Source organism: Catharus ustulatus, chromosome 9 (genome assembly GCF_009819885.2).
Source record: "Catharus ustulatus isolate bCatUst1 chromosome 9, bCatUst1.pri.v2, whole genome shotgun sequence".
Taxonomy (NCBI): domain Eukaryota; kingdom Metazoa; phylum Chordata; class Aves; order Passeriformes; family Turdidae; genus Catharus; species Catharus ustulatus.
In genome coordinates this window covers 1,830,139-1,853,229 of record NC_046229.1, presented here as the reverse complement: position 1 = coordinate 1,853,229, position 23,091 = coordinate 1,830,139, and the positions used below count along the sequence as shown (strand labels likewise).

At 45.4% G+C, this 23,091-nt stretch overlaps 1 protein-coding gene across 1 annotated transcript in view; it reads left to right on the top strand.

The window, feature by feature from the left end:
• LOC117000141 (ribonucleoprotein PTB-binding 2-like) overlaps positions 1 to 23,091 on the top strand; it is a 31,347-nt gene that overhangs the window by 2,820 nt on the left and 5,436 nt on the right. Inside the window, exons 3-12 of the mRNA XM_033067544.2 lie at positions 7,730 to 7,796; positions 8,661 to 9,130; positions 12,152 to 12,343; positions 13,786 to 13,912; positions 14,790 to 14,872; positions 17,055 to 17,159; positions 17,388 to 17,499; positions 18,627 to 18,826; positions 21,015 to 21,126; positions 21,457 to 21,602. Of these exons, the coding sequence (XP_032923435.2) occupies positions 7,730 to 7,796; positions 8,661 to 9,130; positions 12,152 to 12,343; positions 13,786 to 13,912; positions 14,790 to 14,872; positions 17,055 to 17,159; positions 17,388 to 17,499; positions 18,627 to 18,826; positions 21,015 to 21,126; positions 21,457 to 21,602 (1,614 nt within the window). The remainder of the gene's footprint in view (positions 1 to 7,729; positions 7,797 to 8,660; positions 9,131 to 12,151; positions 12,344 to 13,785; positions 13,913 to 14,789; positions 14,873 to 17,054; positions 17,160 to 17,387; positions 17,500 to 18,626; positions 18,827 to 21,014; positions 21,127 to 21,456; positions 21,603 to 23,091) is intronic.

Here is a 23,091-nt window from a genome sequence, read left to right as displayed (position 1 = left end):
GTGCCTTAAAGGCAGAACTCAGAGCTGAGGGTGCAGCAGCATCACCAGAGGTTTCTGTTTCTCCTTGGAGCAGTGATCCCCTGTGCTCCTGCAGCTTTGGCAGATCCCACTCCTCCTGTTCCAGTTATCCTTGCCAGAGTGGGGAAGTGTCCTGTGCTCTCAGAGCAGCCATTCCATGGCTTCATGAGGGCAGGGCAGTGATGTGGGATGTGCAGGAAGACCATCCCCTTTGTGTCAGAGCTTTTGAAGAACAGCAGATAGAGAGCCTGTTCTTGTTAGCATTAATGGCTCTGATGTGGTGCTGTGGTCAGACTGATGTTTGCAGCAAGAGCCTTTGCCAAGAGACTTAAAAGTGAGTGTGGTTGTAGTGATTGCTTTTATCCTGAGCAGTGCTTGCCAGTGGGGCAGGGATCTCTTGGATTGCCTTGTGTGTGTGCATCTCCCTGAGCCACCATCCCTGATCCATCCTCCGTTCCAGCAGCAAGGAGCACGGTCCCCTGGGATGTTGTAACAGCAAAAATTGCAACCAGAAGGTCCTTGGAACAATCCTAAAAATGTTCCCAGTGCTCTGGAGAAGGAGAACTGCTCTGAGCAGAGGGAGTGAAGGAAATACCACCTTCCTCTCTCCTTTTCTCCTAAAGAGATGCCCAGAACTTCAGGATGACCAGACTGGAAGTGAGGTTGTACCTCACTAAAAAGGAAGTTTTATTTTGAGTTTGTATTGTTTTACCCCAGCCAGCCAATAAGCACCACACAGCCACTTGTTCACCTCTTCACTGCTCTGGTGCTGAGGACAATAATCAGGGCAAAAGTAAAGCTTGGGAAATTAATATAAAACAAATAATACTAATATTAATTGTAATAAGAAGGAATTAAAGCCAAGAGAAACAAGTGATGCCCAGTAGAGTTGCTCAGCACCCAGTGACTGATGCCAGCTGCTCCCAGTTTGTACTGGGCATGACATGGTGTGGAGCATCCCTTGGCTGTGCTGGCTCTGCTCCCTCCTGGCACTCCAGGTACCTGTGCATGGGAAACTGCAGAGTCCTTGCTTGGCAACAACTGAAATCCTCATGTTCCCACCATTAGTGTCATCCTAAAGTCAAACCAGCCCTGAACCAGTGAGGACAAAACTAATTCTGTCACATCCCAAACCAGGAAAATTGTAATTAGCATTTTAATTTTACCATTTACCTTTTTTCTGTATGTACCCTATTGGATTGGAATAATTGATTGTGGTTTCCCCCAATTTTTTTTTTTCCACTCTTAGTGGCTCCTTATTTGTGGCTGATGAACTTGCACAGGGGCAGTGGCTCACCACTGGAACACCATCAGCAGACTCTGATACGAAATTCCAGTTCCTAGCCCATGGAGTTCTTTCTGGGAAGATTAGACCTTGGGTTATTTATCTTTTTTTGCTCATCACTACTGAGATTTGTGGTCAGATCTCCAGTTTTCTGTGCCAAGAGCAGCTGCCCAAAAAGCTGTTGGCTTTTTGTTTCCTCTCTTTGCAGATAAGAGAAGATGCTGTGGAAGATGCACTTGCTCCCAACCATTTTTTGGGTTGATTATCCCTAAATGCCACCATGTCACAGTGGTACAGAATAAATCTGGTGGAGGGGATGCTCTGTTTTAATGGAGAGCTGGTTAATTATTTGAACACCTCGTGGTTCTCCTGGGGTGGGACAGAATCCAGAGAGCAGTGAAACACTGAGGTGTTGACACAAACCTGCTCCAGTCCACCTGGGATAGGGATTTATTTTGGAACCTGATGGAATGAAACCCATTCCGTTTTTCTCTCTGCTGTCTGTTCCAAATCACTGCTTAGCGTGGTGCTGTCTGGTGGGGTTGTGGCATTTTTCCCTTTCTCCCTGGATTAGCCATCGTTTTTCCTTGTTGCATGGAAAGCCTCTAATGAGGTGTGATGATTTGAGGAAGTGCTCTCTGCAATCTGCTGGATGCCAGACCTTTAAGTAGAAGAGCCTTTGTGTTTTCATTACTGCTCTGTCACACTGCCTGAGCATGAAAGGCACATTGTGGAGAGGGAGCAGCTCTCATGCCTTAAGATGGACATTTGAAAATTTTCTTTGTTACTTTTCTTTTGCTTTGAGCTCTTGCTCTCTCAAGTTACCTCTTTCTATGTCTTTTCCCTCTTTCATTTAGCTCTCACACCACCCACTATACCAAAGATGGAATTAATTTCCAGTCCCATGAAGATCCTCTTACCAACAACACTCCCAAAAGTCTCTGGAAGATCAGAGGAAAAAGTTTTTCATTCCACTGAGAAATTGTTGTTTTCCTGTCTTCACATTTTCTTACTAAAGATCTTTGAGGGCTCTGATCTTACAAAAGTGAGACTCAATTCCCAAACACAAAAGTTTGCCCTAAAAGCAGTTCATGGCCTGAAATGACAAGCTTGAATCCATTTGAGGTTTCCTGGTTTGGGATTGTGGAAATGAAGAGGGAATGAGCTGAGCAGAGCTTTGGGACACCCTGGGCAGGTTCTGCCCCATCTCACCTTGATCCTCTGGGAGCTTCCTTTAACTCAGCACTGGAATCCTCTGGGAAGTTGGGAATGGTGCTTCTGAGGGGGATTTATCCAGCAGTTAATGAAATACTGAGGCCCTCCTACCTCTGTGATCAGGAGATGGTTAAAATTGCACTTTGCATCAGTCCTTTTGTTTTTTTATTAACCCTCTTGTTGGTGCTGAGTGCTGCACTTGCTCTCCAACACAGCTCTGTGTTTTCACATTATTTAAACTGTGTCAATATTCTCTTGTTTACTACTTACTGTTTATTTAACATCTGCAGTGAAATCCATATGTCATGTCATGAACTCAAATATTTAACAGTCTAAAATGTGAATTTTGTAAATGTAAAGCTTTGCTTTTCTGAGAGGTTCTCTTTTTCCTGACCTGCCTGCACAAATGGAACAAAGCCTTTTTCAGCTGTGAGATGATTTAAAACTTCTTGGTTAGCCAAGTAACTACTTTAAACTTAATTGATTCCCATTTCAAGGATATTCATGTGAGGTTTAGGCCTTCAGCTGCTCAGTGAGAGCCAAGTTCTAGACCAGGCTTGGAGAGTGTTTATATTGGAGACTTCCCTAAAGCTCACTGCAGAAATCTGGCCAGGCACCCTTGGAATTGTTAAATATTCTGTTGCCAGAATAGCACAATTATTACATTTAATATCAAGTCTAGTTCTACATCTAGAGAGAGAACAGTGCTTGGGTTTGGTGTGCTGGCTTTATTACATTATTCTGTATATTTTATGTATTGTTCCAGGTGAGTACTGAGAATTTCTTGGCTATTTTTTCCCTTGCACTGTGCGAGTGTGTAGGAAAAGCTGCTTTTATTAGAAATAAACCAGTGAGCTTTGCTGATTTGATAAATGTGCCTGAGAATGAGTCCCTTTCTCATTTGTGTTTAAAACAATGCAGGTGCTAAACACAAAAATCCTCTCTAAGGAATTCTTTCTGTCTCAGAGGTGCAAGTCTCAAATTGATAATAAGTGCTGAAAACTCAGCTGCCAGTTTTTCTACCCAAGAACTGAAGTATTTCAAGACCACATTTACAGTAGAAAATACACATTTTTTTAAGGGATAAAGAGTGATTTCTCTTAAACTCCCTTGATTGTATTTGATTTTGCTTTTTCTGCTAACTTTCAATTATTTCATAGTTAAAATTTTAATTTGTATTGATTATAAGATTATAAGAGTTATATTGATTATCTGCTTTTAAAACTTTTAAGGGGCTGCAGTGTAGCTACACTTTATTGGTTATATTTCTTTCCAGGAGCACAAAATCCTGGAATGGTTTGGGTTGGAAGGGACCAAACAGAACTGCTTAATATTTTTGTTGTCAGAATCTGCTTTGTGCAATGTGTGACACTGGAGCCTCCAGCACGTTGGTAAATATTGCTGTTGTTTCAGGGTGTTCAATGGGCTGAGGTTAAAGGCAGGTTACTGAGGGAGTTGTCAGGTTTTGTAGCTCAGCAGATGATTTATCCAAGAGGAAAAAAGCCCTCGAGGGGGAGCGGTTTTGTCACGGGAATGTTGGGATGGGGGTGTTGGAGCATGGACAGGGTGGTGGCACCGGGACTGCCACAGCAGGGCTCGGGTGCGGGGTCACTGAGAGCCTGCTCCTGCTTTGCTCCAGCTCGGGGCAGTGCTCGGGGTTTGCTCCTTCTCCTCCTCGGGGTTTGCTCCCTCTCTTCCTCGGGGTTTGCTCCTTCTCCACCTCGGGGTTTGCTCCTTCTCCCTCTTTGGGGTTTGCTCCCTCTCCCTCTCGGGGTTTGCTCCCTCTCCCTCTCGGGGTTTGCTCCCTCTCTCTGTTTGGGGTTTGCTCCTTCTCCCTCTCTGGGTTTGCTCCCTCTCCCTCTCGGGGTTTGCTCCCTCTCCCTCTCGGGGTTTGCTCCCTCTCCCTCTTTGGGGTTTGCTCCCTCTCCCTCTTTGGGGTTTGCTCCCTCTCCCCCCTCGGGGTTTGCTCCCTCTCCCTCTTTGGGTTTGCTCCCTCTCCCTCCTCGGGGTTTGCTCCCTCTCTCTGTTTGGGGTTTGCTCCTTCTCCCTCTCTGGGTTTGCTCCCTCTCCCTCTCGGGGTTTGCTCCCTCTCCTCTCTTTGGAGTTTGCTCCCTCTTCCTCTTTGGGGTTTGCTCCCTCTCCCCTCTCGGGGTTTGCTCCCTCTCCCTCTTTGGGGTTTGCTCCCTCTCCCTCTTTGGGGTTTGCTCCCTCTCCCTCTCTGGGTTTGCTCCCTCTCCCCCCTCGAGGTTTGCTCCCTCTCCCTCTCAGGGTTTGCTCCCTCTCTGTCTTTGAGGTTTGCTCCCTCTCCCCTCTTTGGGGTTTGCTCCCTCTCCCCCTTTGGGGTTTGCTCCATCTCCCCCTTTGGGGTTTGCTCCCTCTCCCTCTTTGGGGTTTGCTCCCTCTCCCCTCTTTGGGGTTTGCTCCCTCTCCCCCTTTGGGGTTTGCTCCCTCTCCCTCTTTGGGGTTTGCTCCCTCTCCCCTCTCTGGGTTTACTCCCTCTCCCCCTCGGGGTTTGCTCCCTCTCCCTCTTTGGGGTTTGCTCCCTCTCCCTCTCGGGGTTTGCTCCCTCTCCCTCTTTGGGCTTTGCTCCCTCTCCCACTTTGGGGTTTGCTCCCTCTCCCTCTCGGGGTTTGCTCCCTCTCCCTCTTTGGAGTTTGCTCCCTCTCCCTCTTTGGGGTTTGCTCCCTCTCCCTCTTTGGAGTTTGCTCCCTCTCCCCCTTTGGGGTTTGCTCCCTCTTCCCCTCGAGGTTTGCTGCCTCTCCCCTCCGGGTGCAGCAGCTCCAGGAGAGCTCCAGGAAAGGGAAAAGCAGCACCGGTTGTTTCTGTGCTCTCAGGGAAGCATCCTGTGCTTCTATTCCTCCCAGGGGCTCACTGTACCTGGCTTGGCTGAGCCCCTTCCTTCTCCTCCCAAGCCAGCATTCCCTGCTGGGACAGCCCTGGGGAGCTGCTGGGATCAGAGCTCAGCATTCCCTGCTGGGACAGCCCTGGGGAGCTGCTGGGATCAGAGCTCAGCATTCCCTGCTGGGACAGCCCTGGGGAGCTGCTGGGATCAGAGCTCAGCATTCCCTGCTGGGACAGTCCTGGGGAGCTGCTGGGATCAGAGCTCAGCATTCCCTGCTGGGACAGCCCTGGGGAGCTGCTGGGATCAGAGCTCAGCATTCCCTGCTGGGACAGTCCTGGGGAGCTGCTGGGATCAGAGCTCAGCCCTTCCCATTGCTTTATTGACACTTCTCTGAAGTGGGGAGTGAAAATGGGAACAGCATCACAACAGGAGCTCTGTTCCTTCTTTCCCACCAGAGCTGAGTGCTGGGAGATGTTGGAGGTGAAGCTGAGAGAAGAGCCTGGCTTAGCAAGCTGAGAGGTCTCAGTGTACCACACATATTTACAGCTGTTTAATGGAGAGGAATACACATTTCCCTGGAGCTGGCAGGGAGTGTTTTATCTCTGTAAACCCTCAGGAACAGTGTTTATGTGAGAAATGCTTTCACTGGAACTGCACAGCCCCAGTTCCACAGGTGAAGGGCTCAGCCCTGCACAAGAACCAGAACCTTCCTGAAAGAACCTTGGCACAAACCTGGCAGTGTTTGCAGCCACCTGAGAAGTTGGTGTCAAAATTTCTGTGCTTAAATCAGACTTTATTTTAAATCTCCCTTATATTCTCATCAGTTTTTATATGAGATCTCCTAATTATTGCCCAAGAGTTGTTCAGTGGGGGCTGTTTCTCCTCTCAGAGTTTCAGGCAGTTGCTGGGAAATCATGTGGAATCATCTGATACACAGATGACTTTTCAAAAGAGTGTTCAGAGCTGTTTGAAATCCTATTTCCTGCTACCTAATCATCATATAAAACTTTCAGTGTTGCTCTTGTGAAATAATGCAGGAAATCAAAAGGGCAAATATGTCCCTCTGAGTGGGACAGAAACAATTTTTGGAGTCTTCAGTGGCACAGCACAACTGAGCTGCCAGAATTGTACAGAAAGTGTCTTTTCAGTCTTTCACACCTGAAAAAGAACCATCTCATTCTGTTTAAGAGCTGTCCACACTCAAATCTCCCACCTGGCTTGAATTTTGGGCATATCTTGCATTTCAGAAGCCCCATCCTTATCACACCTTATTTGAGGATGTGTGGTGGCTGGAGAAATGCTGCCATATTTTATTAATGCAGTGTTTGACAGCTGTTAAATGGTGAAACCAGAGATTGGTGCTCTCTTGACTAAAAGGTGTGCACCTGATACCCCTCACAGAGAACCCAATTAACCTTTAGGCTCCATATATTGAATTTCCAAACTGGCAGCTACACTCAGCTGCTGGAAATAATCTGCAATTAAACTTTCAGACAAAACTGCTTGATTATTTTGCTTGCAGAAACCATCTTGCACTCTTGTGTATGAGATTTAGGCAGCTAAAATAATGTAAATATCCAGGTTATTACTTCTGTTTTTTTCATTGGGATGGTGAATGTTCATCTCTGCTTTCTCATCACTGAACTGGCAATAATTTGTGGGGTTTTTGGGGCATGTGCATTTTGATTTTTTGGGAGTAGCTGTAGCAAACTCCTCTTAGACTTGCTCTTGTGCATCCCTCCTCTCTTCCCATTAATTAGTGAGAGCAAATAACACTCTTGGGATTGGTTCTGTGTTGAGCAGCTGTGTAGTAATTGATAGAGGATACTTTCCAGGAGGTACTCTGGCCACAATTATCTGCTGGGTGAAAGAATATCCATTATTAAGAGTGAAAAATCTATTAAAGTGATCTTGAGCAGGAAACTGAAGCAACTGTTGGGTTTTGGGGCAGCGTTGTGCCCTCAGTACATTTGGTGATGTGATGCTGCCAGTGTTCCTTGTCCATGTGGTATTTTAGCTATGCCAGTTGTACTTCAGAGAAATGGAGAGGGTTTTGCTATTTAATGAGCTGTGATGTTATTTGTCTTTATCAAAAGACAGTTCCAGGACACCCTTTTGTGTTTATGTGACCCCAGAGAATGAAAAGTAAATTAATCAAATTCAGCAAGCCAGTTTTAGATGTGAGATAAAAACATTGCTGCAGCAGTGTAACCAACTCCTTTAAAAACAAATATTTGATGGTGTTTCTATGGTGAAATTCTCTGTTTGTTGGGAAGGTTTTTGGTTTTGTTTGAAATGAGGATGAATTTGTACACTTGCTTGGTTTGGTGCCTTATTTATGTGATGTCACTTGTACTTTTCCCTTGCAGGAAATCCACGACTTGTTTAAAGATTATGAAATCAAATATTGTTATGTGGACAGGAATAAAAGAACAGGTGAGAACTTCAAACTTTCATCTGTTTCAGTTCTGTGAGGAACACCCTGTGCTGTGTGTGACATCATGGACTGTCACAGCTTGTCTGGTGTCCCTCAGTGCCTTTTTTGTCACATTCCACTGACACCAGTGAAAGCTGGAAACTTTTCTGCTGTTGATCAGAAGTTTTCTGGTCCCCTCTGGTCTCTGTTCCTTTGGGACAAAGCTGATTTCAGCTGCCTGAATTCCTTGGAAAATGCTCCTGAGGCTCCTCTTGGAACAAACCCCACGTGCCTGAGAGGGAAACCTGCCCAGCTCCTGCTGCATTTGCAGCTTGCTCACATCAGGAAACACTTCTGCCCCGTGAGGGTCACCCAGCACTGTTGGAGGTTGTGGAATCTCCATCCCTTGGGATCCTGGGAGCCCATCTGAGTGACCCTGTGTGAGAAACAAGTTGGGCCAGAGGCCCTCAGGAGGTCCCTGCCACCCTCATGGTTTGAAATTGTGTGAAATGCTTCAGGGACTGAAAACCCCAAAAAAAGATTTAACCCCAGAGTGAGAACTTGTAGATGTTGTCATTAAAGAGATTCCATAGAATCTGTGATGTGTTGACATCAGTGGAATATTTAATTTAGTAAACAATAGTCTGCTAGTAGAATATTTAATTTGTTCCCCAGATAAAAAATCTGGTTGGGTTCCAAGTAGTGAAACTGTGTGCATCACAACATAATCACTTCTTGAGTTAATTGCTGATGAAGTTCAATTAATAATGCCAGAATTTAGACATGATACACTATATATGGATATATTTATTGTGTCTCTTTGGGGTGAATCTGCAGCTCTCTGTGGTTTCAGGGTAGGTGATGTCCCCACTCCTCTCTTGCAGCATTTGTCACCCTGCTGAACGGGGAGCAGGCCCAGAGCGCCATCAGGAAATTCCACCAGCACTCCCTGCGTGGCAAGGAGATCTCAGTGCAGCTGCAGCCCACAGATGCTCTGCTGTGCATCACCAACCTGCCCCTTTCCCTCAGCATCGAGGAGTTTGAGGAACTGGTGCGTGCCTATGGCAATGTGGAGAGATGTTTCCTGGTGTACAGCGAGCTCACCGGCCGCTCCAAGGGCTATGGCTTCGTGGAGTACATGAAGAAGGACTCTGCTGCCAAGGCCAGGCTGGAGCTCCTGGGCAAGCAGCTGGAGGACAGCACTCTGTTTGCACAGTGGATGGATGTGAACCAGCTGACCACAAACCTCATTCACTCCAAGTGCCTTTGTGTGGATAAATTACAAAAAGACTGCGCTGATTCGAAAGAGCTGATCCAGGCTTTCTCCCTCAAGTACAAGCCTGTGTTCTGCCAGGTAGGTTGGGTTTCTTATGGAAAACCAAGATTGCTGATTGCCTCACTTCCCTCTTGCTGTCTCCTACTTTTATTTTTATTTTCCTTTTATTTTGTGCATCTTCTCTGTGATGCATCATCTCCCACTGCTCTGGGTGTGCAGTGCTTGGTCCGTGGTGTCTGGGAATTCTGCAGGACACCACTCCAGTAAAATGCCAGCAAAATGTTTGTAAGACATCCCCTTAGGTCATTTACTGAAAATAATTTGGATTTTGAGAGCTTTTAAAGTAAGCATTGCTGAAGGTTTTATTGCTCCAAGAGAGCCAGAGTGTATAAATATAAGGGCAGCAGTTCAGATCATGCAAAATACATCATAGAATTAATATATTTATATTTAACATGTTTTTCCCTAACTGAGGAAGATGCAGGCTTGGGTTCTTGAGTATTTCCAGGGATAGAAGTGACACAATTTTTGGAAAGCTGGGAAGCACAGAAGAGGTGGATCCTTGCCTTTGAAGTTTCCTTCTCATCCTCATGGCTTGTGAGATGAGACCACAAATAAATGTGGCACAGATAAATCATCATCAACAAGCAGTGGAAGGAAATCTTTATTTGCAGTCACACAGATTTCAGCTTTGTTTTTTAATTGTTTTTTTTCCCTTAAATCTCCTGGAAGGCTGCTCAGGGATCAGCCCAGGGATGAGCAGAGATCCCCAGCATGAGGAGCAGAAGGTCCAGCAGGATCTGCAGCCTGACCCCCTGCAGCCTTCACTCCCTCCTTAGTGCTCTTCTCCAGCCCCACAGCTTGGAGTTGGCCAGAATAAATCCTTAGACTTTGCTTGAGATGAATAAATTGGAATAAACTCTTCCCAAAAAATTCCTCTTCCTGGCAGTTTCCATCTGGAGCCTGGGAATGTGTCTGGCTTCAGCCTCCCCTCACTGATACCTAAATTAAGGAGCTTTTGCTCCCCATTATTTTCTTCCTGTAAGAAGATATTAAATGCTGTACTCAAGTCTCCTGCTCAATCTTTGTTTAATTAGCTCAACAGATTGATCCTTTTAAGTCCTTTCCTTCAGGGCTTTTTTTCCAGCTGTCAGATAATCCGGGGGTTGTTATCAGCTCCCCCAACAATTTTTCACCATCCTTTAAAAATTCTGAGCTTCAAAGAATAACAGACTTCTTGGGGGAAGAGAGGTTTCACTGACAGAGCTCTGCTGTGCAGTTAGAGGCACTCAAAAATTGACTTTTTACTTTTTAAAATGATATTAAGTCTTGGATCACACTTGGTGTGGGTGAGGAGAGTGTTTGTCTGCATAATGTCAATAAATATTCCTGTTCCTATAAAATACAGCAAATATTCCTGTTCCTATAAAATACAGCAAATATTCCTGTTCCTATAAAATACAGGAGGGTGGAGGTAGGAAAACAAAGAGTTCAGATTTGGTAGGTGAAAAAGGGAAGAAAGTAGATGAATTAATTGTGGGTTTATGAGTGAGATGACCTGAAAATTGAGGACAAAGAAAGGAAGAGGAGGAAGACCCAAAAAACCAAAAACAAACAAACAAACAAACAAAAAAAACCAAAACAAAAAAAAACCCAAAAAAAACCCCCCTGAGGACAGGGTAGCAGAAACCTGAGTGTGGGGAAAAACATTTTTTTCTGGAAAACTTTTAAACTTTTTTTGCTGCCATGAACCTGAACTCATGGAATAAACTCTGGGTATTTCATCTTATTCCAAAGTTACCATTTTTAAAAAAATCATTTTGGTTTCTCCTCTATTGACAACAGAAATGTTCTGTCAGGAGGAGCTGAAGCTAAATACTTACACATGGATTTTAGGAAAAATGTGTTTTGTCCTTTGTTGCAACAAAATGGAGCAGCAAACCTCATTCTTTTCTTCTGTCAACTTTAAATTGTCGCTAAAAGCTCTCCACCCTTCTCTGGGTTGGAATAAAGAGCTTTTTTTCACTACCTTTTCACTTGGGAAGTTGAAAAATTCCTGAATCCTTTGCAAGAATATTGTTGGCTGCACTTTGGGATGTTTTAAGGGAGTTTTTAACTGTTTCATTTTAGCTGGAACTAAAATCCAGGTGTGCCATGGCTTCAAACCCTTCTTTTCACAGCAGTGCACCTCAATTGGTATCAAAATAAAATATAAAATGTATTTATATATAAAATATGTGTTCTTCAGAGGCCAGGCTGTAGTAGTGCCAGTACAGACCTGACCACCCTGGTTTTCTTGCAGATCTTTGACATTTCTCTTTCAGTTGTCAGGGGAAGTTTGTGGGGCTGAGGTTGTTTTTTATCCACTGCAATCTGGAGGAGGTTTTGTCTCTTCCACACCAGAGCTGCTATCAGTTTATCATTCCCATTCATTTGGGGACTGGAGATTTTTGCCTAAGCTTCATCCCTCCCTCCTCAGCCTGTTTTTTTGTTTGATTTAAATCTGCTCATTCTCTCCCAAAGTCTGCACACAAAGGGCACAGCAGCGTTTGCCACGTCAGCCCTTTTCCAGTCTGCTTGATTGATCAGTCTGGCATCTTCTCTTGGCATTCCCCACCACCCCAACCTTCACATCTCCCAAAAGGCACCAGATCCTGGGGGAATTTGCATTGTTGCATGTTTCAGCAGCTGTCATGCACCCTGATGAATGACACTTAGATTATTGCAGCCTGAAAAATATGAAGAATAACGAGTTTATAATCATCCTGCAAAATAAAACTGCTTGGAGCATCCAGCTGTACTCACAGTTGGCTTCTCATTGCTGCTTTGTTTAAATTGTGTGAAATGCATTTCATAGCTGAGGTTCTCCATGAGGTGAGGGTGGGAATGGAAGAGATGATGGAAGGAAGGAGCAGATAACCATGGAGGTGTGATACCCAACTTCTTCCCAGCATTTTTAGAAAGAAACCTCATGGTGGGGAAATGTTAACCTTGGGTTGTACCAGCTGTGCAAGGCCTTGCAGGGGGCAGGTGGCAGCATTGCAGGGCAGCAGCTGGAGTTGCCATTGTGCATGCAGTGCTGCACTGTTGCTGTTGCAGTTTGCCCAGGATGAGGATGGTGGCAGCGGGGACTTTGCCGTGGTGGAGTACGAGAGCGCCGAGCAGGCGGAGAGCGTGCGAGGGGCCATGGACGGGGTGACCATCAATGGCAGGAGGGTCCAGGTGTCCTTCTGTGCCCCTGGAGCACCAGGCAGGAGCACCCTGGCAGCTCTGATAGCAGCACAAAGGATGGTGAGTGTCACTTTTGAAATCTTTTTTCTTTGCCAGGGTCAGAATTGAATGCGCAGGAGATGGAGTTTCTTGTTGGGACTCGGATGTTTATTGATTCTTACAGTGAGTGCCACAGCACTTCTGGAGAACAGGCTAAAAATGGTGAAATGCTGATGGATCTCACTTGTTGCCTAACTGTCCAATGAAGAACTAACACCTAAATTATTTTTACTTTTGATCAATAACCAAGCACCCATGACCCGTGATGTGATCAGTGTTACATGGAGAGGCAGAGGAGCTCCCTCTCTCCAGCCAGCTCAGACCACATCTCTGTAAATATGGTGCTCATGGCAACGTTTCTTATTCTCCTGTACTGAGAACTCTGGGTTTAAGTGAAAAAAAGAAATGGAATAGTTTGGTAGGTGTTTCATTGAGGGGAAAATGCCATCCAGTCACAGAAGTACCACCCAGACCCATGAAGAAGAAGGTGAAGAAGAAAGAAACTTCTGCCCTAAAATCTCCATTTTGCTCTCTATCTATTGCTATGTTCCAAACCCCTAAATTGTAAATTTTCCACCCTGTGATATTACACACTTCTATTCAAACAGCACACCAGTGATCCTAATTCTGTCACTCACTTTTGGAAGCTTTCTCCAAGGAAGTATTTGGGATTTATCAAAGCCAGGTTGGACAGGGCTTGGAGCAACCTGGGGTAGTGGAAGATTCCCTGCTCATGATAAAGGGTGGAGCTGGATGGGCTTTAACCAACCCAAACCATTCTGGAATTCTGGATCATCAGCCCAGTTCAGCTCCTTCCTAGGCAAAGATGGCCAGAAGAAAATAAAATATATCCATAAAGTAACACCAAGTACACCCACATAGCTCTGGGATTTTAGTAGATGTAATATCCTGTAAGAGAAATCATTGCAGCTCAAAACAAAAGTGACTGGGAATGAGTCATTGGATGAGCTAAAACTTGGTTTAAAACAGAGAGGCAAGAATTTGTCAGCTTTAAGATAAATTTCAAGGCAGGAGAAATAGGTTCATTTCATGCTCGAGGTAGAAGAAAGCTTTTTACACCCACATGTCTTATCAAATGATTTCCTAGAAAATTGGATGTGATCAGTGTTACCTGGAGAGGCAGAGGAGTTCCCTCTCTTCAGCCAGCCCAGACCACGTTTCTGTAAAAGAGATGAGAAGTCTGTTCAAGATATGGTGCTCATGGCAACTTTTGTTATTCTCCTGTACTGGGAACTCTGGGTTTAAAGGAAAAAAAGAAATGTGCTTGAAATTTTGTTGGGATGGTTTGTTAGGTGTTTCATTTGTGGGGGAAAGAGCAGGAAACAGGGAAGGAAATGGTTTTTATTCTGTGTCAGATGTGTGCACTGCCATTGGGGTTGGAGGGATTTAAATGCATTCATTGTTTTCTCCTGCTTCTAACACTTTTTATCTCTTCTTTGGAGATGAGGAACAATAGGAAAGGTTTGCTTCCAGAGCCAAATCCGGTGCAGATCATGAAAAGTTTTAATAATCCAGCAATGCTGCAGATGCTGCTGCAGCCCCAGCTGCGTGGCCACCCTGTTAAACCTGGTAAGCTGTTGTGAAATAAAGCAAAATGAATCCCTGTTCTTAGTGCTGCAAGGCTTTTGCAAATATCTAAGTTGAAATAATGTTTGGACTCTGTGCAGACACTGTTTCAGTGTGTTTGTGCAGATAATTTCACATTTTATGGAAGCAAAAGCAAGAGGTGCTTTGCTACACTCTTGTGTTTGGGTAAAATCCCTACAAATAATCCTTGTGTTAACTCTGCTCTGAATATTCATTTTAGAAATGGGTTTAGAAAGAAATGTTTCTGCAGGGCTTTGCTAAACTTAAATCTGATTCTGGATCTGAATCCTGCAGCCTGAGTCTCTCTCCTGTTGCCAATGTAAATCTTTATTCTTTTGGCTGCTGCTACAGCAGTGCAGTGTTTATTACAGCACAGCCAGAAACATTTCTGTGCTCTGATTAGGATGGGAATAAACATAAACCTTAATTAATCATATTTCAACTGGGGAAAGGGCTCAGAACAGGAACCAGGTGATGAGGAGATCGAGTGGGGGAGAGCTGAGAGTGTGGTGACAAAAAAAACCCCAGAAATGGGGTGTGAAGTGAGCACTTGAGGGCAGAAACACTTGAGCTGAATCTGAATTTGAAGCACTTCAGATAAAGCTGAGCCTGGAATCAGCTCAGGACTGAAACTCTCAGGTGTGGAGGGGACTTTGAGCTCTCACACTCTGGTAACTGAGCACCAAAAGCTTTCACAGCCTCTCCCAACCTAAACCACTCTGTCATTCCCTTCTGTACCTTTGCACACTCGAACATTTCCTGGAAAGCAAATTTTAAAATACAGGATAATTCTCAAGATTTTTACCTACCTGATTTGTAAAATACATGAATTTTTTTTTTGTGTGTGTTTCTTAAACAGTTCTTGGAGCATCTGCAGGTTTACCTCACCTCATAAATTCAGCAGTTGGGCCACCTTTTCTGCAGTTGAATAAAGTTCATCAGGTATGTGACCTAAAAATTCATCAGAAGAGATATTTGGGGGCATCTTAACATGAGAGATCCTAAAGTTTTAAGGAATTACAGCTAAAATTAAGTGTTCTTGTTAGAGCTCTAAGGAAAGTTGTGAGATGGGGAGCAGGCAGTGCTAACAGAATTGAATTATTTTATCTAAATTGAATTATTTTATCTAAATTTTTGATTTAAAACCTGCCAATGCAGACAGAATTTGTCATTACTGGCAGAAAAAAATTCCCCTTTAAATGAGCTCTCAAGGAACCTGGCACACAACAAATTCAGCACCCTTAGCTTCATTTTCAGGTTTGCAGGGACCCAGATGTGCCATAAAAAAATAGTGGTGTGCAGATGTTAATTCTTACTTACAAACCCCTCAAGGTTCTCCTGCAATTCCAGAATTCCTGGGATCTTTGGGATGAGTTTGTGATTTCTAGAAATTGAGAATGAGAAAATGCACCCACAGCCAAAACCTGAGCTGAGCTGCTCTCAGGGATTTCTCCAGCTCTGCCAGGAGTCAAAAATTGAATTTATTATTCATGGTAGGGATTTACACAAATACCTACAAGAGGCTGGAGTTGATCACTTGGCCCTGTTATTTCTGATATTTCAGAAATTTCCATTTAAAAAATAAAATCCCTTTCAACATCAATGATTTCTGCAGTTCTTTTGGCAAGCACAGGCATAGAGATCTTTAAAAAACACCCACTAAAATGCAGAAATATTCCTTATGTTAAGTATATTGAGCTTTTCTATTTTTTTCTCTAAAAACTGGTGGGTGAATATATTAATTTTGAATAAATGCTGCTTAATTTTGTCCCATCCAGTGAGTTGCTTTTGCCCATAATATAATTTTTTTTTTTTAATTAAATGCCGTTTTCAGTTGGTCTGTTGAATTTCTCCTATAAGTCACATTTTTCTCTTCTTGGGTGATTTGTTTTGGGGTATTGTCTAAAGCCAGAAAAGCAGCTCACTGTTTTATTTTTATTGTCTTGAAATTCAGTGTTGTCACTGAAACACCTCCCCAGTCCTGCTGGTTTAGCTCCCTGCCTGTCTTGGGTTTCTATTTTCTATTCAGGGCTTTGTAAAGTAACAGAACAAGAATAAATATTTAAATATAATTATTTTAAAAGGATTCAACAGAGAGGATTTGAAGGTTATTCACCCAGTAATTTTTCAGCTCAAGGTAGCCTGATTTTCAACTTGTTTCCCTTAATTTCTCTTAGTTATAAATTATCCTGTGGCAGAATAATGCATTTTCAGCTTTCTCAGGGATGTTTTCCTCAGCCATCCAGCAATTTATTCAATCTTGATTAATCCAGAACCTTTCCTCTGAGGATTCTGACCAGACTGATTTTTCCACTCTTTTATTTCTGCAAGTTTTGCAACTGAACCACTTTGCTTTGTTACTGGAGCCAAGTTTAGAAGGAGCAGCCCCTGGCACTGGTGACAATAACCAGCCCTGGAAATCACAGAGACAATTAAAATAAATGCATAACTAATCTAGATATGGCACATCTCTGTTTGGAAAAGCACATTTCTGAGTCCTGAAGATCATATTTTAGTTTTTCCTTTGGGAATTTAACCCTGACACCCAGAGACATATTTGGAAATATTTGGGAGTCTTCATTCCCTGGGTTTGGTGATAAAAAATAATAGAGAAAGGTGGACTTGGCATGATCTCAGTGTCCTGGATATTTATTTTTTTGTACAACAAGCTATAGAACAACCTATATTTTACTGGCAGATGATGCTGCCAGACACTTCCAGGCCTGTGGCATAAATCATGATGTCTTTTAAAGTTTATTTTAAGCCTCAGTGCTGGCCAGAGCTCATAATGTTGAATACACCAATGGCAGAGTCTGAAGAAGGTGCCCCAAAGTTATTAATTCAGTGGCTCAGTTCTGGTGGCAAACTGATCCAGAATATTTTGAATGACCAATGTGAATATTTTATGGACTTGCCAGTGTGCAGGCACTGTGATTTGTCAGGTTTTAATGGCTCTGGGGTAGTATTTCATGTAGATTGTTGTGGGGGGAAACATCTCTGGATATTTCTCTGAAGCAAAATCAGTTCTGTGGAGGAAACTATTGCTGTCTTAACTCAGAATCTTTAATTTCTTCAAGCACTACTGTGTGAAAATGTTTTAAGCCTTGTTTTAATCCTTTCTCAGAGCTCCATCCTGGGGAACAGCTCCAGCCTGCTGCTGCAGAGCCCTGCTCACCTGCCCCTGCCCCAGCAGCAGCTGCTGAAGATGGAGAACATGCAGGCAAACAGTGTAAGGCCATCCCTGCAGCTCTGACTCCTCTGAACACTCTTACAATTTCTAAAAGAAATAATAATTAGCACCAGGTGCCCATGATCTCTTAGTTCCCTCCCTACCCAACCCACTCATGGTTCTGTGATCCTTGAACACAGAGCTGAAAAGGTTGAGAAGGTGGAAGTTCTAAAAAACTGTGAGCAGATTATTTTAATCATTTACACAGTTTTCTCTTCTTCCTTTTAGAAACCAGGTTTGCTGGGAGAGCCCCCAACAATGCTGCTGCAGACAGTGCTGGGCATTGGGGTGATGCCAGCAGTCAGCTCAGGCCTGGCACCTCGAGGAGAAGCTCTCAAGTGTAAATGACATTTTTATTTCATCCCTAATCAGTACAAGTGCCCAGCTCCCCATTCCACACCTGACTTTCCCCCCTGTGTAACAAAAGCAGGTTGTTAATGCTCTGCTGGCTCAGTTACTGCCTTTGGAAACTTGGAATATGTTTTTATTTAGGGGTGACATTTTGTGGGGTTTTTCAAAGCAGGTAAATGTGAGTTGCTTAAGAGGCACCACAAATTTGCCTTCAAATTTGCTCTTTGCTTCGTTTTATTATGAAATGAGTTTTAACAAGCCATCTGTGACAGGTGTCAATTTGAAATGCAAATTTCTGTGCCACTGATGCCCTCAATATTTATGAGGAAAGATCAGCTGGGTACTGGGGGTGACACCTGGAGAGGAGAAGGATCCAGGGAGAGCTCAGAGCCCCTGGCAGGGCCTGGAGGGATCCAGGAGAGCTGGAGAGGGACTGGGGACAAGGATGGAGGGACAGGAAAGGGGAATGGCTGGAAGCTGGAAAGGGGTGGATTTAGATGGGAAATTGGAAGGAATTCCTGGCTGGGAGGGTGGGGAGCTCTGGAATAGAATTCCCAGATTTGCTGTGGCTGCCCCTGGATCCCTGGCAGGTTGGAGCAGCCTGGGATGCTGAAAAGTGTCCCCATGGCAGGAGGTGGAATGGATGATCCTTAAGATCTCCCAACCCAAAGCATTCCAGGATTCTCTGATCTTATTTCCTCCACTACTCCCTGTGTTCTGCAACCCTGCTCTGAGTCATGGCAGTAACCAGGAGCAAGGAAAAGGCATCCAGGGCAGGGCAGAAAGCTCCTCTGAGTATCCAGATTTTCATTTTGGAGAGCATTTCCCAGCTCTTGAGTGCAAAGAATTCTTCCTAATGCCACTTGAGGTGGGGTTTCCCCCTGTGTTCCCATCCAGCATCCTCCAGGATGTTGTTCCCAGCTTTTTTAAAAATGCCAGGAAGCACTAAGTAAGTTATCACAGGGAATGTTTAGAAAAGTCAGAGTTTTATTGAATCAGCTTCAAACCGAGTTGTTTGCCTGTGGGAGGGAAAAGAACAAAAAGCAGTGCAGCAGAATTGAACCCCATAACCCAACCCTGTGTAAGAAATCCGTGTAACAGAGGTTTCTCCCCCAGCAGCAGCAGCAGCAGGGATGGGAGTGCTGCCGTTCTTCCCGAGCCAGCCCCTGCTCGGACCCGCTGTCCCCGGGCCCAGCGCTGCGGACAAAGGCGAGGCCGTGCCGGGAGCGCCGCCCTTCGCTGCCAGCGCCGGGGCTCTGCGGGCAGCGCTCGGCAAAACCCCGGGCCACGGCAAGAGCTGCGACTCCAGCCTGGGGGTAAGGCCTGGGAGTCAGCACAGGGGCTGGGAGCTGAGCACACAGAGCTGGGAGCTGAGCACACAGAGCTGGGAGCTGAGCACAAGGGATGGGAGCTGAGCACAGGGACTGGGAGCTGAGCACACAGAGCTGGGAGCTGAGCACACAGAGCTGGGAGCTGAGCACAAGGGACTGGGAGCTGAGCACAAGGGCTGGGAGCTGAGCACAGGGGCTGGGAGCTGAGCACAGGGGCTGGGAGCTGAGCACACAGAGCTGGGAGCTGAGCACAGGGGCTGGGAGCTGAGCACAGGGGCTGGGAGCTGAGCACAGGGGCTGGGAGCTGAGCACAGGGGCTGGGAGCTGAGCACACAGAGCTGGGAGCTGAGCACAGGGGCTGGGAGCTGAGCACAAGGGCTGGGAGCTGAGCACAGGGACTGGGAGCTGAGCACACAGAGCTGGGAGCTGAGCACAGGGGCTGGGAGCTGAGCACAGGGGCTGGGAGCTGAGCAAACAGGGGCTGGGAGCTGAGCACAGGGGCTGGGAGCTGAGCACAGGGGCTGGGAGCTGAGCACACAGAGCTGGGAGCTGAGCACAGGGGCTGGGAGCTGAGCACAGGGACTAGGAGCTGAGCACAGGGGCTGGGAGCTGAGCACAAGGGCTGGGAGCTGAGCACACAGAGCTGGGAGCTGAGCACAGGGGCTGGGAGCTGAGCACAGGGACTAGGAGCTGAGCACAGGGGCTGGGAGCTGAGCACAGGGGCTGGGAGCTGAGCACAGGGGCTGGGAGCTGAGCACAGGGGCTGGGAGCTGAGCACAGGGGCTGGGAGCTGAGCACAGGATTAGGAGCTCAGCACACAGAGCCTCCTGCTCTGCTTCCCTCTGCTTCCCTCTGCTTCACTCTTCTTTGTCCCTCTCTCTGTTCTTTCTCCCTCTCTACTTTCTCTCTCTCTTTCTTTCTCTTCTCCTTTTCTGTCTTCTGTTTTTTTCTCTCTTCTACTTCCTGTCTCTCTCTCTTTCTCTCTCTTTCTCTCTCTTTCTCTCTCTTTCTCTCTCTTTCTCTTTCTCTCTCTTTCTCTCTCTTTCTCTCTCTTTCTCTCTCTTTCTCTCTCTTTCTCTCTCTTTCTCTCTCTTTCTCTCTCTTTCTCTCTCTTTCTCTCTCTTTCCTCTCTTTCCTCTCTTTCCTCTCTTTCCTCTCTTTCCTCTCTTTCCTCTCTTTCCTCTCTTTCCTCTCTTTCCTCTTTCTCTCTCTTTCCTCTCTCTCTCCTCTCCTCTCCTCTCTCCTTTATTTAACCACGCCTGCATCTCCAGTGTCCCATTTGCTCCATCCCAGGAGCATCCCTGGGACTTGCAGAGGTCCCTGCAGCTGTGGGTGATGGGAGAGAACAATGCTGCTCCTTGGTGGTCCAGCTGAAGGAACAAAGGCAGCTCCCAGTGCTGCAGGCCTTTATTCCATTCCACAGTGGTTGATGATGAAATGTATCTCTGGGCCAGCGTCCCTGGCAAAGGCCAAAAATTGAATTTTATGATTAATCAGGAGCAGTTCTGCTGGTGGGGGGAAACCTTTGGCTTTCCAGGTGCTTGTATGTTTGTATATAAATATTCCCCTTTTAATTATCTGTATTTCAAATTATATTTATTCCCTTGAAGGTGAGGTGAGAGAGGATGATGGGATTTTAGTGGTCTCATTATTTCAGATTTTTTTTTCTACCCTTAGCAAAATTTACCTTTTTTAGAATATACATCAATACAATTTTGGGGAAACATGTGCTTAATTCATGATTTTCCTGACATTTGGCCTTTATTTCCTTGTGTCTCCAAGTGAAAAGAGTTGATTTTGTCTTGGCCATGCACTCAATGTTCGCTCCCTGCATCTGGAATTGCTCGAGTGATTATTATTCTTTCTACTTGCATATAAAAAGTTCTCTTTTGTTTGTTTGTTTTGTAATATCCTTTAGGAAGTTGCAGTCTGAAGAGAAACATTCCTACAAAAACTACTTGGAAGAAAAAAGTGCAGGCAATGTGTGCAGATTGCTGAAATAAAATGGAACTTTTGAAGGATTGACTTCAAAATTTCATTTTATTTCAAAAGTTCCACTTCAAGATATTTTTTCATAGGGCTAAGCTTTTTCAAAGACCCTGCTGGGTCAATTAACTTTATTTCTGATCAATTTGATCTGAATTTAATGCAAACTGCCCTGTCCATTTTTCAGACTCCCTTGAAAAAACAAACTTCTCTGCTTGGGGAGCCCCCAAAAGAAATTCGGCTGAGCACCAACCCCTACTTGAATCTGGCAAGTGTTTTGCCTGGTATCTGTCTGCCAGGTAAGCAAACATTTCATGGACTTAACTGCAAATTTCCACAGCCAGAGCATGGCAAGTATTTATCCTGTTTGCCTGGTAAATCCAGTGACCATTTATGCTCAAGGAAATCTTGTAGTGTGCCTTAAAATTGCGAAGTAATTAAGCAGGGTTAAATTTTCAGAGGCTCACAAACTTCCAGAAACCTTTCAATTATTAGCAATACTGATGAATTTGGGCCACAGCCTAATGTGAAAAGGCAAATTTCAATTTTAATCTTGGAACAGAACCTAATTAGTGTGTTTTTTATGAGCCAGGTGTTTATTCCAGCTCTGTTCTTTGTGTTCCCAGCAGCAATTGCCAGCAAAGCCTCCAGTCCTCCACAGCAGACCAGCCTTCCAAACAATGTCATGGATGCTGCTGTGTCTCAGGGAACTGCATCACAACATGCAATGGAAAATTATTTCAGTTATTCCCAGCAGCCTGGGGAATACCCACAGGTAGGAATTGCACCCCTGGTGTCCCTGGGATTCTCTCCTTGTTTTCTCTGGGTGTTCTTCCTGAAGTGACACTTTGCCTCTCTCAGTGTTCAGAGCAGGTTTAGCACAAAGAACAGTCCCTGCTGAAATCACAACCCTTGAAAATACTGATTCTTGAGAGCCTGAGCTCCAGGCACTCACTAAAAATGACTTCTCAGCACCTCTGCCTTGGCTTTTGTCTGCTCCAAAACCAGGGGGGTTTTCTCTTTGCCTTCCCCAGAAGTTTTTAAGTCTTGAACTTTGGCTGGATCCCAGAGAGGAGAGCTCTGCCTCCCAGTTCCTGCTCAGCTTGGGGGATGCTTGGCAGCTGCTCTCAGAGCACAGGATGTGCTCCCCATGTGGTGATCAGAGGTGCAGGGTCTGGAGAGAGCTGCAGTGCTCAGAGCCACTTCCACACACACTGGGAAAGAACATCCCAGGTTTTCATTAACCATCCCAGCTCTGTATGAAACTGGGAAATCTGAGAGCTGCCTCCTCCCCAGGCTGGCAGTGGGGACACCAAGGTGCCTCCTGTATGTTTTAAGCACTTACCATAATTTTAGGTGTTTGTTTTGATGCTTCTTGGAGAGCTTTGGGTTGTAAGAATTGTAGGCAGGCATGGGAGAGGATTTCTGCTCCTCTCTAGGAGCCTGTCCAGCACTGGTACCAGCACTGTGCTCAGGCACATCACTCTGCCCAGGCCAGAGTGGATGGCTTGGAAAATGGAGCCTCTGAGGTGAGAAATCATTTCATTTTCTTGCTGTCTCCACTGGCTGTTGCTGCCATCAGCTTTAGGACACCTGCTTTGTGTGTTGGCACAGCAGGGAGGGGCTGGAGAGCGTGGGGGGAAGGCACTGCATGGGCACAGCTGCAGGGCAGCCCTGCACCCCCTGGAGTCACACCCAAAATATCCCTCTTGAAAATTCCACCATCCAAAATCACCTGCAAGGCTCAGGAATGGATTCAGATATTCCCACCAGGAAGCAGCACACCATTAATGGCATTTCCCAGCATGGAAGGGCTGTTTCTTGCTCAAGCTGAGGTTTTTGTCACCAAGGAGAAGGACACTTTTTAAAGGAATTACACAAACTAAACCATCCTCCAAATCCCACATTTTGCTCCAGGAATTGCTGCACACCCAAGCTGCTGTGAATTTAATACTGAGTATTTCCATACCTGCTGAAAGCTCATCACCATAGCAAAAAAAAAAAAAAAAAAAAAAATTATTAAACCTTTCTTCCTTCTGCTTGATGGATCCCATTGTGAATTCAGGAATCTGCAGGTGGATCTTTCCCAGACTACAGCACCTGCCTGCAGGTGGTGCCAGCCCTTTTGAGTGGAGCCCAGCCAGGCTTGCAGCCCCCTCCAGCAAATCCCTTAAAGCAGGTGAGAGGAGAGGAGGAGCAGTGGCTGCAGATGCTGCTTCCCTGGCTGCTGCTGCCCCCGAGTGGAGCATCCCTCACACAAATCT